Genomic DNA, 17,595 nt, shown 5'->3' on the forward strand with positions numbered 1-17,595 from the left:
GCACTAGGTGACGCTGCGTGCTCTGATCACACCCAGTATCTATCGGCATTGGCGGGTGATGGTGGGGGCCTCTCCTTGCACGGGTGTCAGTTTTGAAGCCTGATGTCAGGTTGCAGACCACTGTTCCCAGCCTGCCAGAACTCTGACCTCGAGGAGGTGTATAGAAAACAATGGCCTATTGTAGTTCTCTAGCACGGTCTGGACAGGCGGCGGCTGTGCAAAAGGCACAGACGAGGAGGCGAATTTGCGCTGGGCTTCAGGCGGAGCGGTGGGCAGCCCCGAGGCGGGTGGGGTCCTGTGCCCGAAGCGAACCGGCTGCCGGAGGAGGGGACTGACTGAGTAGCGCTCCCGGGAGCTTGAAGGAGCGGCGGAGAGAGCGGGACCTGAGCTGACAGATCCACCGCACCGCCAGTACAGCGAGCGAGCGCACGGGAAAGTGCGGGCCTCAGCCATGATCACCTCAGCCGGTGAGTGCGACCCGGGGTGGGCGCCCAAGGGAGGAGCCGCGGCCGCGCGGGCGTTTAGCTGAGTCAGGCCGGGTGACTGGGCAGCTCCCGGCCGTGCGCCGGCCTGCGCGGCCCCTCTCTGCCCAAGCCCCCGGTCCCAGGGGTCACGGGCTGGGAGTCCGGCCCGGCCACTGCGGACCCCTGGGGCTCGGGGGATCGAACCTGCGGACCGTCTGGGCATCGGTCCCCAGCCACACCCCCGCTCCAGGCCCCTGGACCGCCGGAAGGTTTCCTTTCTTCTGACTTACACCCTTCCCGGCCTAGGGTCCTCCCCAGTCCTTCTCCGCAGGTCTTTGGAGTGGAATGGACTCTCTGTGCCATCCGGTTCGCAGTGCAGCTCCTGGCCCGGCATCACTGCCCCTGGATCGGCCCGAGGTGCATTCTTCTTGGGGTCAAGTCTGAAATTAGGTTTGAGGTGGTTCCTTTCTGAGGCCATCATATTCACTTTATTCGGTGAAGACAGCATTGTACTTCGGAAAAAAATGTTTACTATTTTTATTTTATGTATTTGTGTGTATCGCCTGCATGTATGTGATTGCACCCGTGTCGTTCAATGTCCAACGAGGTCAGATAAAGGCGTTGGATCCCCTGGAACTGGAGTTGCAGACAGTTGTTAGCTGACTTGTGGGTGCTGAGAACTGAACCCGGCTCTGCAAGAACAGCCAGTGCTCTTAACCACTGAGCCATCTCTCCAGCGCCAGCATTGTATTTTTTTGAAGTTGGGTACTCAGTAGATACTCTGCATTCAAGAAAGAACTCAGAATTGCCGAGCAGGTTTCAGTATACTTCTATAGTTGTAGATTCTTGTAGTGGCGATTGAAATGGAAAGGTGTAGAGAGCATCCTCTAAGTGGCGATTTCTAAGCTCCCCACTACAGGCCGATTTACATATAGCCCCCACAGCCTCGGTGCATTTTCATCTTAGCCGCTTACATACCTTTGTTTGTCCTCTATTCTGTCTGCATTCTACGAGTATTTGGTTTTTAAACAAATCTATGGAAGGCAGCTCAAAACCATTTTTATGAGAAAGGAAATTGATAGCGATGCTAGGAACATGGGAGTCATTTTTAAACAGTTGAAGAAGTGTTTCCTGTACCTGGAATGACTTTTTGTCCCTAATGGATACAGGTGATTAATTCAGTAAAAGGAAGAGCTTTTCCAGTTAGCTGTGAAGAGAAACACTGAATTTCTTGCCACCTGTAAATGTAGGCCTCGTTCTGTTTTAGATCCATCCATAACCACTGGCTGTCAGTGTGATGCCTTCAGAGTGTTGCGTTCACTGATTACACAAGTTCTCTGGGCACTTAACTGAATCCCCTTGGTGTAGACCCCAAAATGACCTATCTCATTTTGAGCTTTGTCCAAACCACCTTCATCTCTTGCCTGGGTTATTATAGTAGCCTTTGTTTTTCCACCAATATTCTGTCAAGTCCATTCTTCAAGATTTTAGAATTTGCTTTTAAAACTTTAGTCATTAAGCCTGGCGTGGTGGCGCACACCTGTAATCCCAGCATTCGGGAGGCAAAGGCAGGCGGATCTCTATGAGTTTGAGGCCAGCCTGGTCTACAAAGTGAGTTCCAGGACAGCTGGGGCTCTAGGGAGACCCTGTCTCAAAAAGACAAAAAAAAATTTAGTCATGTGGTGTTTTTTTGACTAAAATTCTCAAGTACTTCAATGATGATTAGAATAAAATCCAAATTCATAATCCTCTTTTTCTCATTTACTGCATCATGATCACACTTGTCTTTTGTTCAGTTTCTCTCCTGTTTAAGAGTTCTTGAACACTCTGTTCCCTCTAGCCTTTTCTTTCTGAAGGTGTCTCTTAGCTCTTTGGTCTTAAATGTTAGTCTTCACCTGGTCACTCTATTAAAACATTCTGACTCCTCTTTAGCTGCCATTTCTCCATCAAAATTCAGTAATTACCTCGTTTTCCTGGTTATCATTTTTTCTGAACTCCCTGGTAGAATTTTGAGCAGGAAACGTGTTTTCATAATTCTTAGAACATTGCTGAATGTCAGAAGTTCTGAAGTCTGCCTAGAATGACAAAATAGGTCACTAGAATTTTATAGCAGCTGAAAGAAGAGTACTTGATGAGAAGATAACATTTAGCCGCCTTGTGGTGTCAGGCCCAGTGTTTTCCAGGTCCTACCCTGAAGTCCTGTGATGATCACATAGTATGCATTTATAGCTGTCATTTAAGCTCACTGAATTGTCAGCTTCTGCTCCAGCCCCTTTGTCACTTTGTTTCCTGTCCTGTAGCTCAAGTTGGCTTAGGACCTGGGCTTAGGGTCTGCCCCAGGTGCCAAACAGTTCAGAGTCACAGTTCTGATGTGCCAGTTTATTCATCCATTTATTCAGTAGGCATTTGTTTGTCACTAAAGCAGAGTGATAATGTTAATGTTAATTTTTTTTAAAGAGATTTGACTATGAAAGGGAACAGAGATAGAGATTAGTGCTTGCTTACTGGAGGGAAACATGAACTTGAGATTGAGTGGTTCAGACTTAGCATAGGCACACAGAGGAAAGTAATGCTGACAAGCTTTAAAACAATAGTTTCCAACCTTCTTTCCTCTTCCTGAGCCCTAGAAGAAACCATTTTCAACTTTTAAGTAGTATATTTCAGAGCATTACCTCCATATTGATAAATAATATCCAAATTTTGCTATTACTCAATTTAACTATTTAAGACAGTGTCTACTGAGTTATTATAGCCTAAGAAGTTTTTAAAAGCATATTGTTAGGTCTTTCCCTTTCTCACCCTTTCAAAGTTGAGTTCTATTTTGTCCTAGAGTGAGAAATGGTAGTGTATGCTGTGTACAGTGTTTTTAGTTTGCTCCATTACCGAAGGCTGACTTTCTAAGTCGGGCAGCCATGTAACAAATCCAGTCAGTCACAGTTGAAGCTAAGCAGGAGAGTCTGGCACTCATCTCTATTGGTAAAGGCCATTCAAGTACACCATTGATTGGTGATAGGTATTTTAGTACTGAGTGTTCTACTACTCAACAGTCTGCATGTTTTCTGGTCTGTCACCTTTCACATCACTAATCCCAGACAAACACACATACACACAGTGATTGCAATTTATTTTCTTTACATAGAGATGTTTTAATAGTCAATTAAGGCACTTAATGGTTAAAATTATTTCTTTTAGGGGCTGGAGAGATGGCTCTGCACTTAAGAGCACTGGCTGCTCTTGCAGAGGACCAGGGTTCCGTTTGCAACGCCCAGTTCCAGGGGATCTGGCACCCTTTTCTTACCTCGATGGGCATTGCATACATGTGGTACACTAACATATTTGCAGGTCAAACACCTGTGCACACAAAATAAAAATAAATCCAGCCAGGCATGGTGGTGCACGCCTTTAATCCCAACACTCAGGAGGCAGAGGCAGGCAGATCCTTGTGAGTTCAAGGCCAACCTGGTCTACATAGTGAGTTCAGGTCAGCTGGGACTACAGGGAGACCCCGTCTCAAAAAGACCAATAATAATAATAATAATAATAAATCCAAAAGATAAATCTTTACAACTTTTTCATTTAAAATTTATCTTTCCTCCATGGTTTTTATTCAACCTCTTTGTTCTGGAAGCGCCATGCCAACGAGAATACCAGGTTCTTTTTGCTTTTAAGTTTTGAAATTGTAGTATGCCCCAGCTCTGCTTGCTAAATTTTGTACCTTTTCCTTCATGGCTGCTAAAGACTGCTGAAGTGATATTTACCAGGTAGAAGTGGCTACATCGTCTAACTAAAATTACAGTGACACTTTCCTACTTTTAAATTACATTTTTATTCATCTTTATGTTGTGTGTGTGGTGCTATGGAAGTCAGAAGACAACTTATGAGTCACTTCTTTCCTTCCACCATGATGGTTCCAGGTTATCAGGTTTGATTGCAGGTGCCTTTCCCACTAAACCATCACACCTACCCACATTGACACCCTTTAATCAAGTCATGGTTTCAAGTCAATGTTCCAGAATGATTTTATAATCAGTATGGTAAATATATTCAAGTTTGGTTTCATTTATGGGGTAAAGACAGAATTTCCTATTATCCTAGTAATCTCTTCGATATATGAGTATATGTCGATATATGTTCTTTTGGAGAAGACAGCTATTTTTCGATCTTTTTGAGACAGGGTCTCCCTGTAGCCCCAGCTGGCCTGGAACTCACTATGTAGACCAGGCTGGCTTTGAACTCACTTTGTAGACCAGGCTGGCCTTGAACTCACAGAGATCCACCTGCCTCTGCCTCCTGAGTGCTGGGATTAAAGGCATGTGCCACCATGCCTGGTAAGACAGCTATTTTTTATACTAAGTGTTAACTATTGACAACTTGAGGCTAAGATGAGGCACATGGGGAATACTGTACATATTTGTTGTCCAGCAAGATAACTGGTGGATAAGGGCACTTGTCTCTAGGCCTGATGACCTGAATTTGGTTCCTGGAACCCATATTGTGGAAGAGAGAACTGGCTGTCACAAGTTGTGCAGATGGTTCACTTATCTCTGTACATGCACCGTCACACACACACACACACACACACACACACACACACACACACAACAAATGCGAATTTAGTTAACCTATTATTTGTGATAGGAAGGAGGTACATTAATGTGGGCACTTTGAAATAATTGTGTGTTTTGTTGTTTGAGACAAGGTCTCACTCTGTAGCCTTGACTAGCCTGGAATGTGCTATATAATAGACCAGGCTATCCTCAAACCCACAGAGATCTGCCTGCCTCTGCTCCCCAGAATGCTGACATCAAAGGCATGCACCACCACACCTGACGAAACAAAACTTTTTTCCTAAGTTATTTGACTTTATATATATATATATATGTGTGTGTGTGTAAAAAAAAGTTGTCCTGGAACTCACTATGTAGACCAGGCTGACCTCGAACTCACAGAGATCCACCTACCTCTGCCTCCCAAGTGCTGGGATTAAAGGTGTGCACCACCACACCTGACTTTATTTTTTTTTATTTAATTTAATTTAATGTGTATGAGTGTTATGCCTTCATACACATAAGTGCACCTGTGTCATGTGGTGCCTAGGGAGGTCAGAAGAAGGACTTGGATACCCTGGAACTGGAGTTATGGATGGTTAGCTGCCGTGGGGGTGTTGGGATTCAGACCTGGATCTTCTGCAAGAGCAGCCAGTGGTCTTAACTGCTGAGCTCTCTCTCCAGCCCCTTCACCTTATTATTTGAAACAGGGTTTGCTGTATAGCTTGAGCCAGCCTCAAAAACTTGAGATTCCCAAGTGCTGGGATTGTAGGTGTATACCAAAACTTGGATTACTGGCATATATGGCCACACCTAGCTTTTTACAGACATGTTAGGGCTTTGAACTCAGGCCTTCATGCTTGCTAAGCAAGCACTCTTACCTGCTGAGCCATCTCCCCAACCTCATCAACCTCTACCGTTTTAAGGAAAAATAATTGCTTCCCCATTGAAGTCATCCCTAAAAATACTTTTTTTTTTCAGTCTTATGTTTTGTGTATATGTGTAGTGTCTGTGTGAGTGTTTTTGTGTGTATGTGAATGTGGGTACAGGTAGAGGCCAGAGGTCAGGTATTTTCCTCTATTGCTCTCCACCTTGCTTTTTGAGACAAAGTATCTGCCTGTCTTCAGCCCTCCCTCCCCAGCACTAGGATCATCCTTCAAATGGGTGCTGGGAATTGACATCACGTCATCATGTTTATGCAGCAAGCACTTCCCAGCTGAGCCATCTTCCCGCCCTGCTGTCATGTTTTTGACCACATGTTGATATCTATCTGAGTGAGCATGTTTCATAATCATGATAAACCTTTTGTCTTTTAGCTGGAATTATTTCTCTTCTGGATGAAGAAGAACCACAGCTTAAGGTATGAGTTGAAGAAAGTCACTAGGCTTACTGTGAATTCTGTGAAACTTTGTTTTGTGATACCTTTACATTTTTTATCATTTAGAATGGCCATCCTCCACAGCCTCTAACCAGTCATTGAAATCTAGCTAAAGAAGACACTATTTTGACAATGGGAATTAATTTTTCCTTGAGTTTAACACATGAATAACCCTCCAGTTTCATTATCAACAGAAAGAACAAAACTTTTTTTCTGTATCACATAAAGTTATTTTCACTTGACAAAGATTTAGAATATCAGGCCAGCGAGATGGCCCAACAGGTAAAAGCATTTACCACTAAGCCCGATGACATGAGTTTGATCCCTTTAACCCACAAGGGGAAGAAGAGTCACACGTCCTCTGACTTGCACATGTACACTGTGGTACATATGTATACACACAAATAAATACATGTAATAAAACTTTTTTTTAATATATTTTGCTTTTTTTTTTTGAGACAGGGTCTCTCAGTAGCCCCAGCTGGCCTGGAACTCACTATGTAGACCAGGGTGGCCTATTTTTATTTTATGTATATGCAAGTATGTAAGTGCACCCATGTCGTTCAATGCCTGCAGAGGACAGAAGAGGTTGATGGATCCCCTGGAACTGGAGTTACGGACAGTTGTTAGTTGCCATGTGGGTTCTGGGATTTGAACCCAGGGCTTCTTCAGTAACACCCTGTGTTCTTAACTCCTGAGCCATCTCTTCAGTCCTGTAATTAAAACCTTTTTTTAAGCTAAAAAAATTTGGAATGTACTTCAAGTGACTCTGGTTATCTGTATTTGTTTGCATGTAAACTAACAATCTCATTCTGTTTTATATATTAAAGAGTTTTATGATTGAAAACAGAAAGGAAATGAGTAAGAAATGTATGTTAGTTCATAAACTTTTGTATTTGTCGTACATTGAAAATTTTAGTATTACTGAGAATTCAGCCATAGATTTATTGGGCACTTTTAAAGGAAGAACAATGGCTAGTCTTTTCCTAACTACAATGGTTTTGTTTTTACAGGAATTTGCACTACACAAATTGAATGCAGTTGTCAATGACTTCTGGGCAGAAATTTCTGAGTCTGTAGACAAAATGTAAGAAAATTCTTTATTTCTATAAATTTAGATAAAAGTAGATCAGCTTTAATTACCTGTGAATGACTTTTGTTGCTTATTAATTCATTTAGAAATTTACTGCTAAATTGTGGCTCGAGTATTTGATTTGGGATTTGTTTGGGTTTTTTTTTTAATATTTTATTTATTATTTTAATTTTATGTGTGTGAGTGTATTGCTTGCATGTACATAAGTGCACCCGTGTTTTCAATGCTGTGGAGGTCAGAAGAGGGCTTTGGATTCCCCTGGAACTGGAGTTAAGGACGATTCACAGCTACCATGTGGGTGCTGGGAATCAAACTCAGGTCCTCTGCAAGAGCCGTCAGTGCTCTTAACCACTGAGCCATCTCTCCAGTCCCTGATTTGGGGTTTTTAAGAGAAACAATAGCTTAAATGAGGCCCATCTTTTCTGCTTTCTTTCAGAGAAGTTTTATATGAAGATGAAGGTTTCCGGAGTCGGCAGTTTGCAGCCTTGGTGGCATCTAAAGTATTTTATCACCTGGGGGCTTTTGAGGAGTCTCTGAATTATGCTCTTGGAGCAGGTGACCTCTTCAATGTCAATGATAATTCTGAATATGTGGAGACTATTATAGGTAATACCTTCCCCCCATCAGCCTTATGTTGCAGACTTCCTTCCTGCCCTGGTATATGTAGCCTTTGTGTTCTCTTTACTACGATGCTGCTAAGTTTCATTTTAATTAGAAGTTTATAATTGTCTAATAACTTTAAAGGGACTGAGTTTTTAGAAGTTATCTCAGTGATTACAATTATCTCTAGTCCTTTGAGTAGTTTGGTAAAATGATTAAGTCATATTATTACGAGTCACAAGTAAAATGAGCCTAATTTATATGATTATTTGTTTTCTTTTTTTTTCTGAGGCAGGGTCTCTCTGTAGTCCCATCTGACCTGGAACTCACTATGTAGAACAGGCTGGCCTCAAACTCACAGTGATCCATCTGCCTCTGCCTCTGCCTCCTGAGTGCTGGGATTAAAAGCATGTACCACCATGCCAGGTGTTTGTTTTTATTTTTATGCTTTGTTGTTTTGTTTTTGTTGTTGTTGTTTTAATTTTTATTAGTTTTTTATTTTATGTGTATGAGTGTTTCACTTGCATGTGTGTAAGTGCACATGTGTGCACAATGCTCACAGAGACCTAGAAGAGGGTATTGGATCTCCTGGAACTACTGGAGTTATGGTGCTGGGAACCAGACCTGGGGCCCTCTGGAAGGACAGCCAGTGCTCTTAGTCCTGAGACATCCCTGCAGCCCTTATGCTTTGTTATTTTGAGGCAGGCTCTCAATATATAGCAGGCTGTCTTGTTTGGCTCCCAAGTGCTGGGATTATTACAGGCATTTGCCACAACTCCTGGTTTACATCGTTGTTCCTAATGTAAGAAGCCACTATTGAGTGTGTTACAGTCACTCTTCATACCTTGCTAGTCACTATACATACCATGATTCACAACTGCCCTGTAAGGAAGGAGTTAGCCTTATACAAATGAGAAAACTAGGGTTTTGAGTTGAAAAGGCACATAGCAGTAAATAAAAGGGTAAGAAAATAAAACCTAGACTACTCACTTCAAAACCCTTATTATTTGTTTATTGAGATGGGTCTTGCTGCCTAGCCCAGTCTAGCATAAAATTCACTAAGTAGCCTAGAGTGTCCTCAAACTTTGGATTCTCCTGCCAGTGCCACTTGAGTACTGGGATTATAACATGTACTACCACACCTCCCTTGTTTATTTTTGAGATGTTGGTGTGTTAGTCTATCACTGTAACAAAGACTGGAGATTATCACCTTGTAAAGAGAAAATGGGTTTTATTTAGTTCTCAACTTTGTCAGTTTCAGTTTATGATTGTTTGGCCCTGTACTAAGGCAGTACCATGTTTTAGAGTAAAACCTCATGTCTAAGAAGTGAGAAAGCTGGACAGAAGGAACTAGGGCCTAGTTATCCCCTTCAAGGGCATACCTGCAATGACTTAAAAACCTGTAGATGCTGAGCATGGTGGCGCATGCCTTTAATCCCAGCACTTGGGAGTCAGAAACAGGTAGATCTCTAATTGAGATCAGCCTGGTCTACATAGCCAATTTCAGGCCAGCTGGGGCTACAGGGAGACCCTGTCTTAACATTCCCCCCCTCCCCCCAACCCCAGAAAAAAAATCTGTCACTAGCCTTACTTAAAGATTTCTACACTTTAGAAGATCTTCAAGCTAGGGACTACACCTTTAACAAATGGGCCTTTAAAGGGCATATTGTAGTGGGTAACTCACAGGTAAGGCTTTGCATGTTCTGTGTTTGTACCATATTATAAGTCTATGCAACTAGATAAGGGTCTGTTCAATTAAAGATTTTTGTAGCTTTTCAAATTATTTGGAAATTACTATTTAGAAATTGAACGCAGGGATTGCATGCCCACTTCAGTATTTCTTCCCAACAGTCAAACTTGGGACCATAGTTTTAGAGTACTCAAGAACACGTTCCCTGTCAAGAATGTCCAGTGCAGAGAGTGAGTTTATGTTTTAATTAAAAGAAAATCTGCATTATTTGCTTAGACCCTTTTTTTTCCACAAATATTTTATTATTTTTATTTTATGTGTATGAGTGTATTGGCTGCATGTATGTGAGTGCACCCGTGTTGTGCAATGCCACGGAAGTCAGAAGAGGGCTTCAGATTCCCATGGAACTGGAGTTAAGGACAGTTCATAGCTACCATGTGGGTACTGGGAATCAACCTGGGTACTCTTAACCATTGAGCCATCTCTCCAGCCCCTTGCTTAGATCTTTAGAAGGAGAATATTAGTATTTTCTTTCAGAGACAGGGCAGTGCTAAAATAAAAAGGTACCTTCAAGTGTCCTTGAATTTGACAAGGACCATGCTCAGCATCTACAGGTTTTTAAGTCATTGCAGGTTTGCTCTTGAAGGAGATAACTAGGCATGTACCATCATGCTCAGCCGTGTGTGTGTGTGTGTGTGTGTGTGTGTGTGTGTGTATTAGTGTTTTGCCTGCATGTATGTTAGAACTGTAGTTAAGTACAGTTGTTAGCATGCATGTGGCTGTTGGGAGCCGAACCTGGTCCTCCTCAAGAGCAGCCATTGCTCTTAACCTCTGAGCCATTTCTCTAGCCTCGTGCTCAGGGTTTTTTTTCTTTTTATTATTTTTATTTTATGTGTATGAGTGTATTGCCTGAATGTAGATAAGTGCACCCATGTCATGCAATGCCCGTGGAAGTCAGAAGAAGACATCAGAGTCCCCTGGGACTGGAGTTACAGATGGTTGTCAGTTGCCATGTGGGTGCTGGGAATTGAACCCAGGTCCTCTGCAAGAGAGCCATTGCTCTTAACTGCTGCATGTTCAGTTTTAATTAAGGTTTTATTTACATTTTTTTGAATTTTTTTTTTTTTTTTTTTTTTTAAGATCTGAATTCTATTCAGATGGCTTTAAAGGATAGACCATACCATTTGAGACCAGAGCACTTCACATTAAGTTAGGACTTAGAGATTAAATGCACCTATTTGTCTATATTGCTATTATTATTAGTTAATATTTGATCTAATTTTTTATGAATGTTGATTCCCCCTTCTCCCCCCCAGTAATTATCTACAAGTGCTTGCATCGCTTCCATTCGATAAATTACCCTTGTAAACAGGCCTGGTTATTTATTATTTATTTATTGTGTAGCTGGGCACAGGCCATGTGAGTTTAAGAATGACTAGTGACAGTCCAGTCTTTCCACCATCTGGGTCCAGGGATCAAACTCAGATCATCAGCCTTGGTGGTGGGTGTCTTTCCCTATGGAGCCATCTCATTGGCTCAGGGACAGGTTATAAAGTACAGTGAGACAGTAAATGCCTTCTTGATCTCATCTTAGCTTGTGGAAGGCTCTAGTTGATCAGAGACCAGTTCTTTGTGCTGTTCTCTTCATGGAGGTGGAGTCCACACCTCTAGTTTTATAGGGCAGATCATTTTGAAATGTCTCATTTGGGAGGGGCAAACAAATAGAATTTTGGAAAAGCCTTCCTAGGCTCTTAAAGAATGGAAAAAACAGAACCTCCAGAAATTCAAAACTAGAAAATTTTCTCCCAGTTATGGTAAGACTTAATCTGGGAATGAGGCTAGATTCAAAACTTTAGTTACAAAATTAACCTAAAATACTGCTATGACATAAAATAAACTAGGAGAGATTCACATGAATCTCATGTGAATCTGGGAGGGGGCATGGTGCATTGTGTTTCTTCCCTTGGTTATATAATCTGTGGAAAATCTCCCAAATGTTCTAATACTTAGGTTCTCCTCTGATGGGATAAAGATGTTTCTACACTTAACTACAGTTTAACTTCTAAAGCTCATGGGCTGGGGATATAGCCCAGTTTGTAGAGTATCTCCGTCACATGCACAAAGCCTTGGGTTTGGTTTCTAGCACTTCATAGATCATCCTGGTGGCATAGTTCTATAATCCCAGCACCTGGGAGGTAGAGGCAGGAGGATCAGAAGTTCAGGGTTATCCTCAGCTGTGTAAGTTTGAGGCCAGCCTGGGACATTAGACCCAATCTCAAAAAAGAGAAAAAGTCACATAGGGTCTGATGAATATTTTCAACAACCAAAATTGGTTGATGTCTATTTTGTGATTGCTATTTTGTTCTTATTACCTGGACCTGATCCTTCATGATTCTATCTGGATGAACCCTAATTGTGATATTCTAATTTATGAAGTCCGTTGCTGTTCCCCCAATACAGACTTAGCTAACATGGACCATCAACTGGTCTTAACAGTTCTTCATGGTAGTTCAAAGTATTTCTTTTCCAAGGTTTGAAACCAGTTACCTTTTCTTCTCTTTGAAATGAGAAGCAAACCAGTGAGTCAGAGAGAGGGTAACTAGTGCATATTGTCACCCTTCAGGTGGCTGTTGGTCTTCCTTATGAAGGCAGAAAGTAGCTCAAGGAAATGCCATTTTTTAGTTGTGCTTAGAATATTTAAGACATGATTCCAAATACATATAACTCAGAAACAAACTGTTATGTTTCTCATCAAGTGTGCTGTCACTCCCTTCAGTATATCTCTCCATCCACCCCAGTCATGAAATTTGGAAGTCAAATTGAGTATGCTATTGCATGAAATTTGAGATTCTGTTTCACGTGCTTCACATTAAGACTGATTTTTTTTCTGATCTACTGCAGTTGCTTACAAAGTATTTGGAAGGGCTGGAGAGAGCTCAGCAGTAAAGAGCACTGACTTTTCGTGCAGAAGATCTGGGTTCAGTTCCAAGCACCTACTGGCAGCTAGCAACCATCCCTAACCCTAGTTCCAGGGAATCCAATGCCCTCTTCTGGCCTCCATGGTCATTATATGACCTGGGTGCACTTAATATGCAGGGAAATGCTCATACCATAAAATAAGAATAAATTTTTAAATATTTGGAAATCTTTGGAACAGACCTTTAAAAATATCCTAAGTAATAGCCGGGCATGGTGGTGCATGCCTTTAATCACAGCACTTGGGAGGCAGACACAGGCAGATCTCTGTGAGATCAAGGCCAGCCTGGTCTGCATAGTGAGTTCAGGACAGCTGGGGCTACAGGGAGACCCTGTCTCAAAAAGACCCAAAAAAAAAAAAAAAAAATCCTAAGTAATGTCAAATGTGTATTGTTTTTGAAAGAGAAAAAGTCACTATTTGTAGACAACTTTTTCAAGTTAATCAAATAGATTATTATTTTGGTCAAAATAATTGAATAGTAATGTTAGGAAAAACATCGGCCTTATTGGTATTGATAAGCAGTCCTTTATTGTAACCATCATAAAAAGACTTAATTGAAAGCATAAATTCTAGCATTTAAAAATTTGCTTATTGTTTGGTACTTATCAATAGTATACTTATTGATAAATGTGTAAATTTCCCTTTCTGATAGTTTAGACCAGTTCACAAAATAATCAGAGTTATTTTTTCTCTATAGCAAAATGCATTGATCATTATACCAAACAGTGTGTGGAAAATGCAGATTTGCCTGAAGGAGAAAAAAAGCCAATTGACCAGAGATTAGAAGGCATTGTGAATAAAATGTTCCAGCGATGTCTAGATGATCACAAGTACAAGCAAGCTATCGGCATTGCTCTGGAGACGAGAAGACTAGATGTCTTTGAGAAGACTGTACTGGAATCGGTGAGCGACGACGGTGTCTTGTTAAAGATCGCAGTTGACAGGAAATCCAGAACAGACAGTTCTAACTCAGAATCTTATAGGTAGTGAAATGATACCTAGTGTAGAAAAACTAAGATTCTCTTTTTCTACAATGTGTTTTATAGTTTTTCAATGAAACTTTGTATTATGTTCATAGGTCTGCTTTTATCTTGCCGCAGTTCATTTTTATTTTTTTAGATTTTTTTTTTTTTTTGCTGATTCTTTGACAATTTCTTACATGTGTGCAGTATATCTTGATCATATCCACTCCCAAGTCCCTCCTCACACTCTTCCTTGACCCTCCCCCAACAAATCCCTTTCCCACTTCTGTCCTTCTTTATTTTTATTATACTTTAGTGTGTGTGTGTGTGTGTGTGTGTGTGTGTGTGTATGAGAGAGAGAGAGAGGCAGGCATGTATGCGCATGTGTCATGGTGCATGAGTGGAGATCCAAAGATAAGGGGAGTTGATTCTCTCCTTCCGCCACGTAGATCTTGGGAATTAAACTCGGATCCTCAGGCTTGACAACAAACATCTTGCCTGCTGAGCCATCACAGTGACCTGCTTCTTTTATTTTTATAGCCCACTGAGTCCAATTAGTGTGGCCTGCTATGGCAACCTACTAGCCATGCCTACAAAGAAAAATAATGCCCCTCCCTCAGCTACCATCAATTACCAATAGCTTCTCAGCTAGGGGTGGAACCTCATGAGCCCCCTCCCATTCATATTGGAGTGCTGATTGACTAGTGGCCTGCATAGCCCCTTCTGGCACTATGAAAGGTAGCCAGCAGGAAGGAGTTTCTTGTTTCTTTTTATTTTTAATGTTTTATTTATTTTTATTTTATGTGTATGCATGTATTACCTGCATGTGTATAGGTACACCTGTATCACACAATGCCTGAGGAGACAGAAGAGGCCATAGGATCCCCTGGCACTGGAGTTAAGGACAGTTGTTAACTGCCATATGGGTGCTGGAATTCGAACCCAGGTCTTGTGCAAGAACAGCCAGTGCTCTTAACCACTGAACCATCATCTCTGCAGCCCCAGGAGGAGTTTCTAGGTCACTTCCAGCTTGATTTTTCTCTGTCCTGCAACCAAAGTGTATTGTGTCTTCAGCAATAAGGTCTTACTATCTAGTTATGGTGTCTTGCTATATTTCTCTACTCTACTGAAATCTTACAGAAGGAAGTAGTATTAATTACTCTGCTCTGTTTTTGTTTTGAGGCAGGGCCTCCCTGTAGCCCCAGCTGGCCTGGAACTTGCTATGTAGACCAGACTGGCCTTGAACTCAACAGAGATCTGCTTTCTCTCTCACAAGGGTTAGAATTAAAGACCAGTGCCACCAAGTTGGGCTACTCTTCCCTTTTTAAGAAGAATGTATTGCACCAGGCATGGTGGCACACACCTCTGATCCCAGCACTTGGAAGGCAGAAGCAGGAGGATCTCTGTGAGTTCAAGGCTAGCCTGGTCTACATAGTGAATCAAGCTAGCTGGGGGGCTACAGGGATACCCTGTCTCAAAAAGACCAAGAAAAAAAAAAAAGAAGAAGAAGACTGTATTGATAGACCACTATTTTAAGGCATTTTTTTCTTTTTTCATTGAATTTTTTTTTTTTAATTTTATATGTATGTGTGTATTGCCTGTGTGTAGGTAAGTGTACCTGTGTTGTGCAGTGCCCATGGAGGTCAAAAGAGGCTGTCAGATCCCCTGGGACTGGTGTTACAGACAGTTGTTAGCTGCCATGTGGGTGCTGGGATTCAAACCCAAGTCTTCTGCAAGAACAACCAGTGTTCTTAACCACTGAGCCCATCTCTCCAGCCCCTGAATTTTATGAAATATATAAAATCATCTTTATATCCCCTTCTCCTTTGGCACCTTCCCATAGCTCCACTGAGTTCATACATTCTGTCATTTGTTATTAAGGCCTATTATGTAAAGTTAGTGTCTCTGATGTCCCTAAGTACAAGTTCATCCACCAGGGTTTAGTTAGCCTATCTAGAATCTCTCCCTTCAAGAAGACCAGCTCTTCCTCACCCAGAAGTAATCAACTGCCAATGATTCCTGTTCATTCCTGCGGCTTTCTGTTCATTTCCACAGTTCTGTGCTTGGTTTTTTTCAAGTCCACATTTGCATGGGTCTTGTGCATGCTGACACCATTGCTGTAGGTTTGTATGAGAAGGGTCACAGGTGCCTGTAGGACTAATTCCATATGGTCACGTACCTCCTCCCTGGCTCTTAAACTCTTTCTGCCCCCCTCTTCCACAATGGTCCCTGGTGTGTGGACCTCAATATAGGGTCCTGTACAAGGACCCAAACTCTGCCAACTCTTACTCTCTGCGTTGTAGCCATTTGTGGCCTTTTGCATTCCTGACCCTCTGTTGCATGAGGGAGCCTCATTGATGTGAATTGAAAGATGCATTAGTGTTCTTTTCATCCCTTGTTCTATGCATGTATGTAGGTATACCTGTGTCATACAATGCCCTTGGTCAGAAGAGGGTGTTGATTCCCTGGAACTGGAGTTACAGATGGTTGTTTTCCGTCATGTGGGTGCTAGGAATCAAACCCAAGTCCTCTGCAAGAGTAGTCAGTGCTCCTAACCACTGAGCCATCTCTCTAGCCCCCAAGCTCTCACTTGTTTACAGAACTTTCCACCATGCCCAGTAGTCAAACCTTCCTCAGCCCCCACTGTAAAGACTAGTTGCAGTGCTTATGTTGATTTCATAGAGTCTTGTATTTTTTATGTTTCTCACTTTTAATTAATTGTTTATTAGTAGTTTATGTCTGCCTTTCCTATCAGAAACTCCCAGGTATTTTGAGCCTTTTTCATCACTGTGTCCTAACAGCCCAAGGCATGGTTTAACAGCAGCAGCGAGGGTTTTGTTTTGTTTTGTTTTGTTTTTGTCTTTTTGAGACAGAGTCTCCCTGTGACCCCAGCTGGTCTGGAACTTGCTATGTAGACCAGGCTAGCCTTGAACTTACAGAGATCCGCCTGCCTCTGCCTCCCAAGTGCTGGGATTAAAGGACTGCACCACTACGCCCGGCTGTAAGAGTTATTTTTAAGAGCAAATGAACGACCATGTCAGCAACAGTTCTTGTTCTACCCTCCATTTCCTTTTGTGCAGTTGTAGCCTCTCTTTGTCTTCATGTGAATAAGATTTTTACTACCATTCATGCAATACATTTGCTTTTTCTTTTTTTTTGGAAACAGGGTCTCATGTAATCCAGGCTGGTCTCATACTCCCTATGCAAGTGGAGGATAGCCTTGAATTTCTCATCTCCTGCCTTTACCTCCCAAGTGTTGAGCTTATAGATGTGCACTGCCACACTTGCTTTATATGGTGCTAGGAATTGAACACAGGACCTATGCATGCTAGATAAGCACCCTGAGGTGCATCTCTCTAGCCCAATAAATACTTCTGAATGCCTGCTTTGTGCCAAACACTGTTATAGACATTGAGTTACAGTAGCAGACAAGATTAATAACAAGATTGATGAAGTTCTTGTCCAAGGGCACGGTGGCCACACGTTTTAGTCCCAGCACTCCTAGGCAGAGGCAGGCAGATCTCTGGGTTCAAAGCCGGCCTGGTCTGCATAGTGAGTTCCAGGCCAGCTGGGGCTACAGGAAGACCCTATCTCAAAAGACCAAAATATATATATAAGTTCTTGCCCAAATCAAATAGTATGTTAGGGGAATCCTAATAAGAAACATATAGAAACATAAACAGTAAAGGGATAATTTTTTTTAATAAAGCAAAGAGGGAAAATTCATCTTCACATATTTACAACTTGTGATGTAACTTTTTTGGTTGTGATATATTGATTTATTTATTATTTTCAATTTTTGTGTATGAGTGTATTGCCTGCATGTATGTGAGTGCACCCATGTCGTGCAATGCCAAGGAGGTCAGAAGAAGGTGTCAGATTCT

At 41.9% G+C, this 17,595-nt stretch overlaps 1 protein-coding gene across 1 annotated transcript in view; it reads left to right on the plus strand.

Moving 5' to 3' along the window:
* Nucleotides 1-293: 293 nt before the first annotated feature.
* The window catches only part of Psmd1 (proteasome 26S subunit, non-ATPase 1), a 93,353-nt gene continuing 76,051 nt past the window's right edge, over nucleotides 294-17,595 (plus strand). The window contains exons 1-5 of the mRNA XM_008838066.3: nucleotides 294-467; nucleotides 6,328-6,371; nucleotides 7,403-7,476; nucleotides 7,919-8,088; nucleotides 13,447-13,652. Coding sequence (XP_008836288.1) covers nucleotides 452-467; nucleotides 6,328-6,371; nucleotides 7,403-7,476; nucleotides 7,919-8,088; nucleotides 13,447-13,652 — 510 coding nt within the window. The 5' untranslated portion in view covers nucleotides 294-451. The remainder of the gene's footprint in view (nucleotides 468-6,327; nucleotides 6,372-7,402; nucleotides 7,477-7,918; nucleotides 8,089-13,446; nucleotides 13,653-17,595) is intronic.

Source organism: Nannospalax galili, unplaced genomic scaffold (genome assembly GCF_000622305.1).
Source record: "Nannospalax galili isolate Female #2095 unplaced genomic scaffold, S.galili_v1.0 scaffold1138, whole genome shotgun sequence".
Lineage (NCBI taxonomy): Eukaryota > Metazoa > Chordata > Mammalia > Rodentia > Spalacidae > Nannospalax > Nannospalax galili.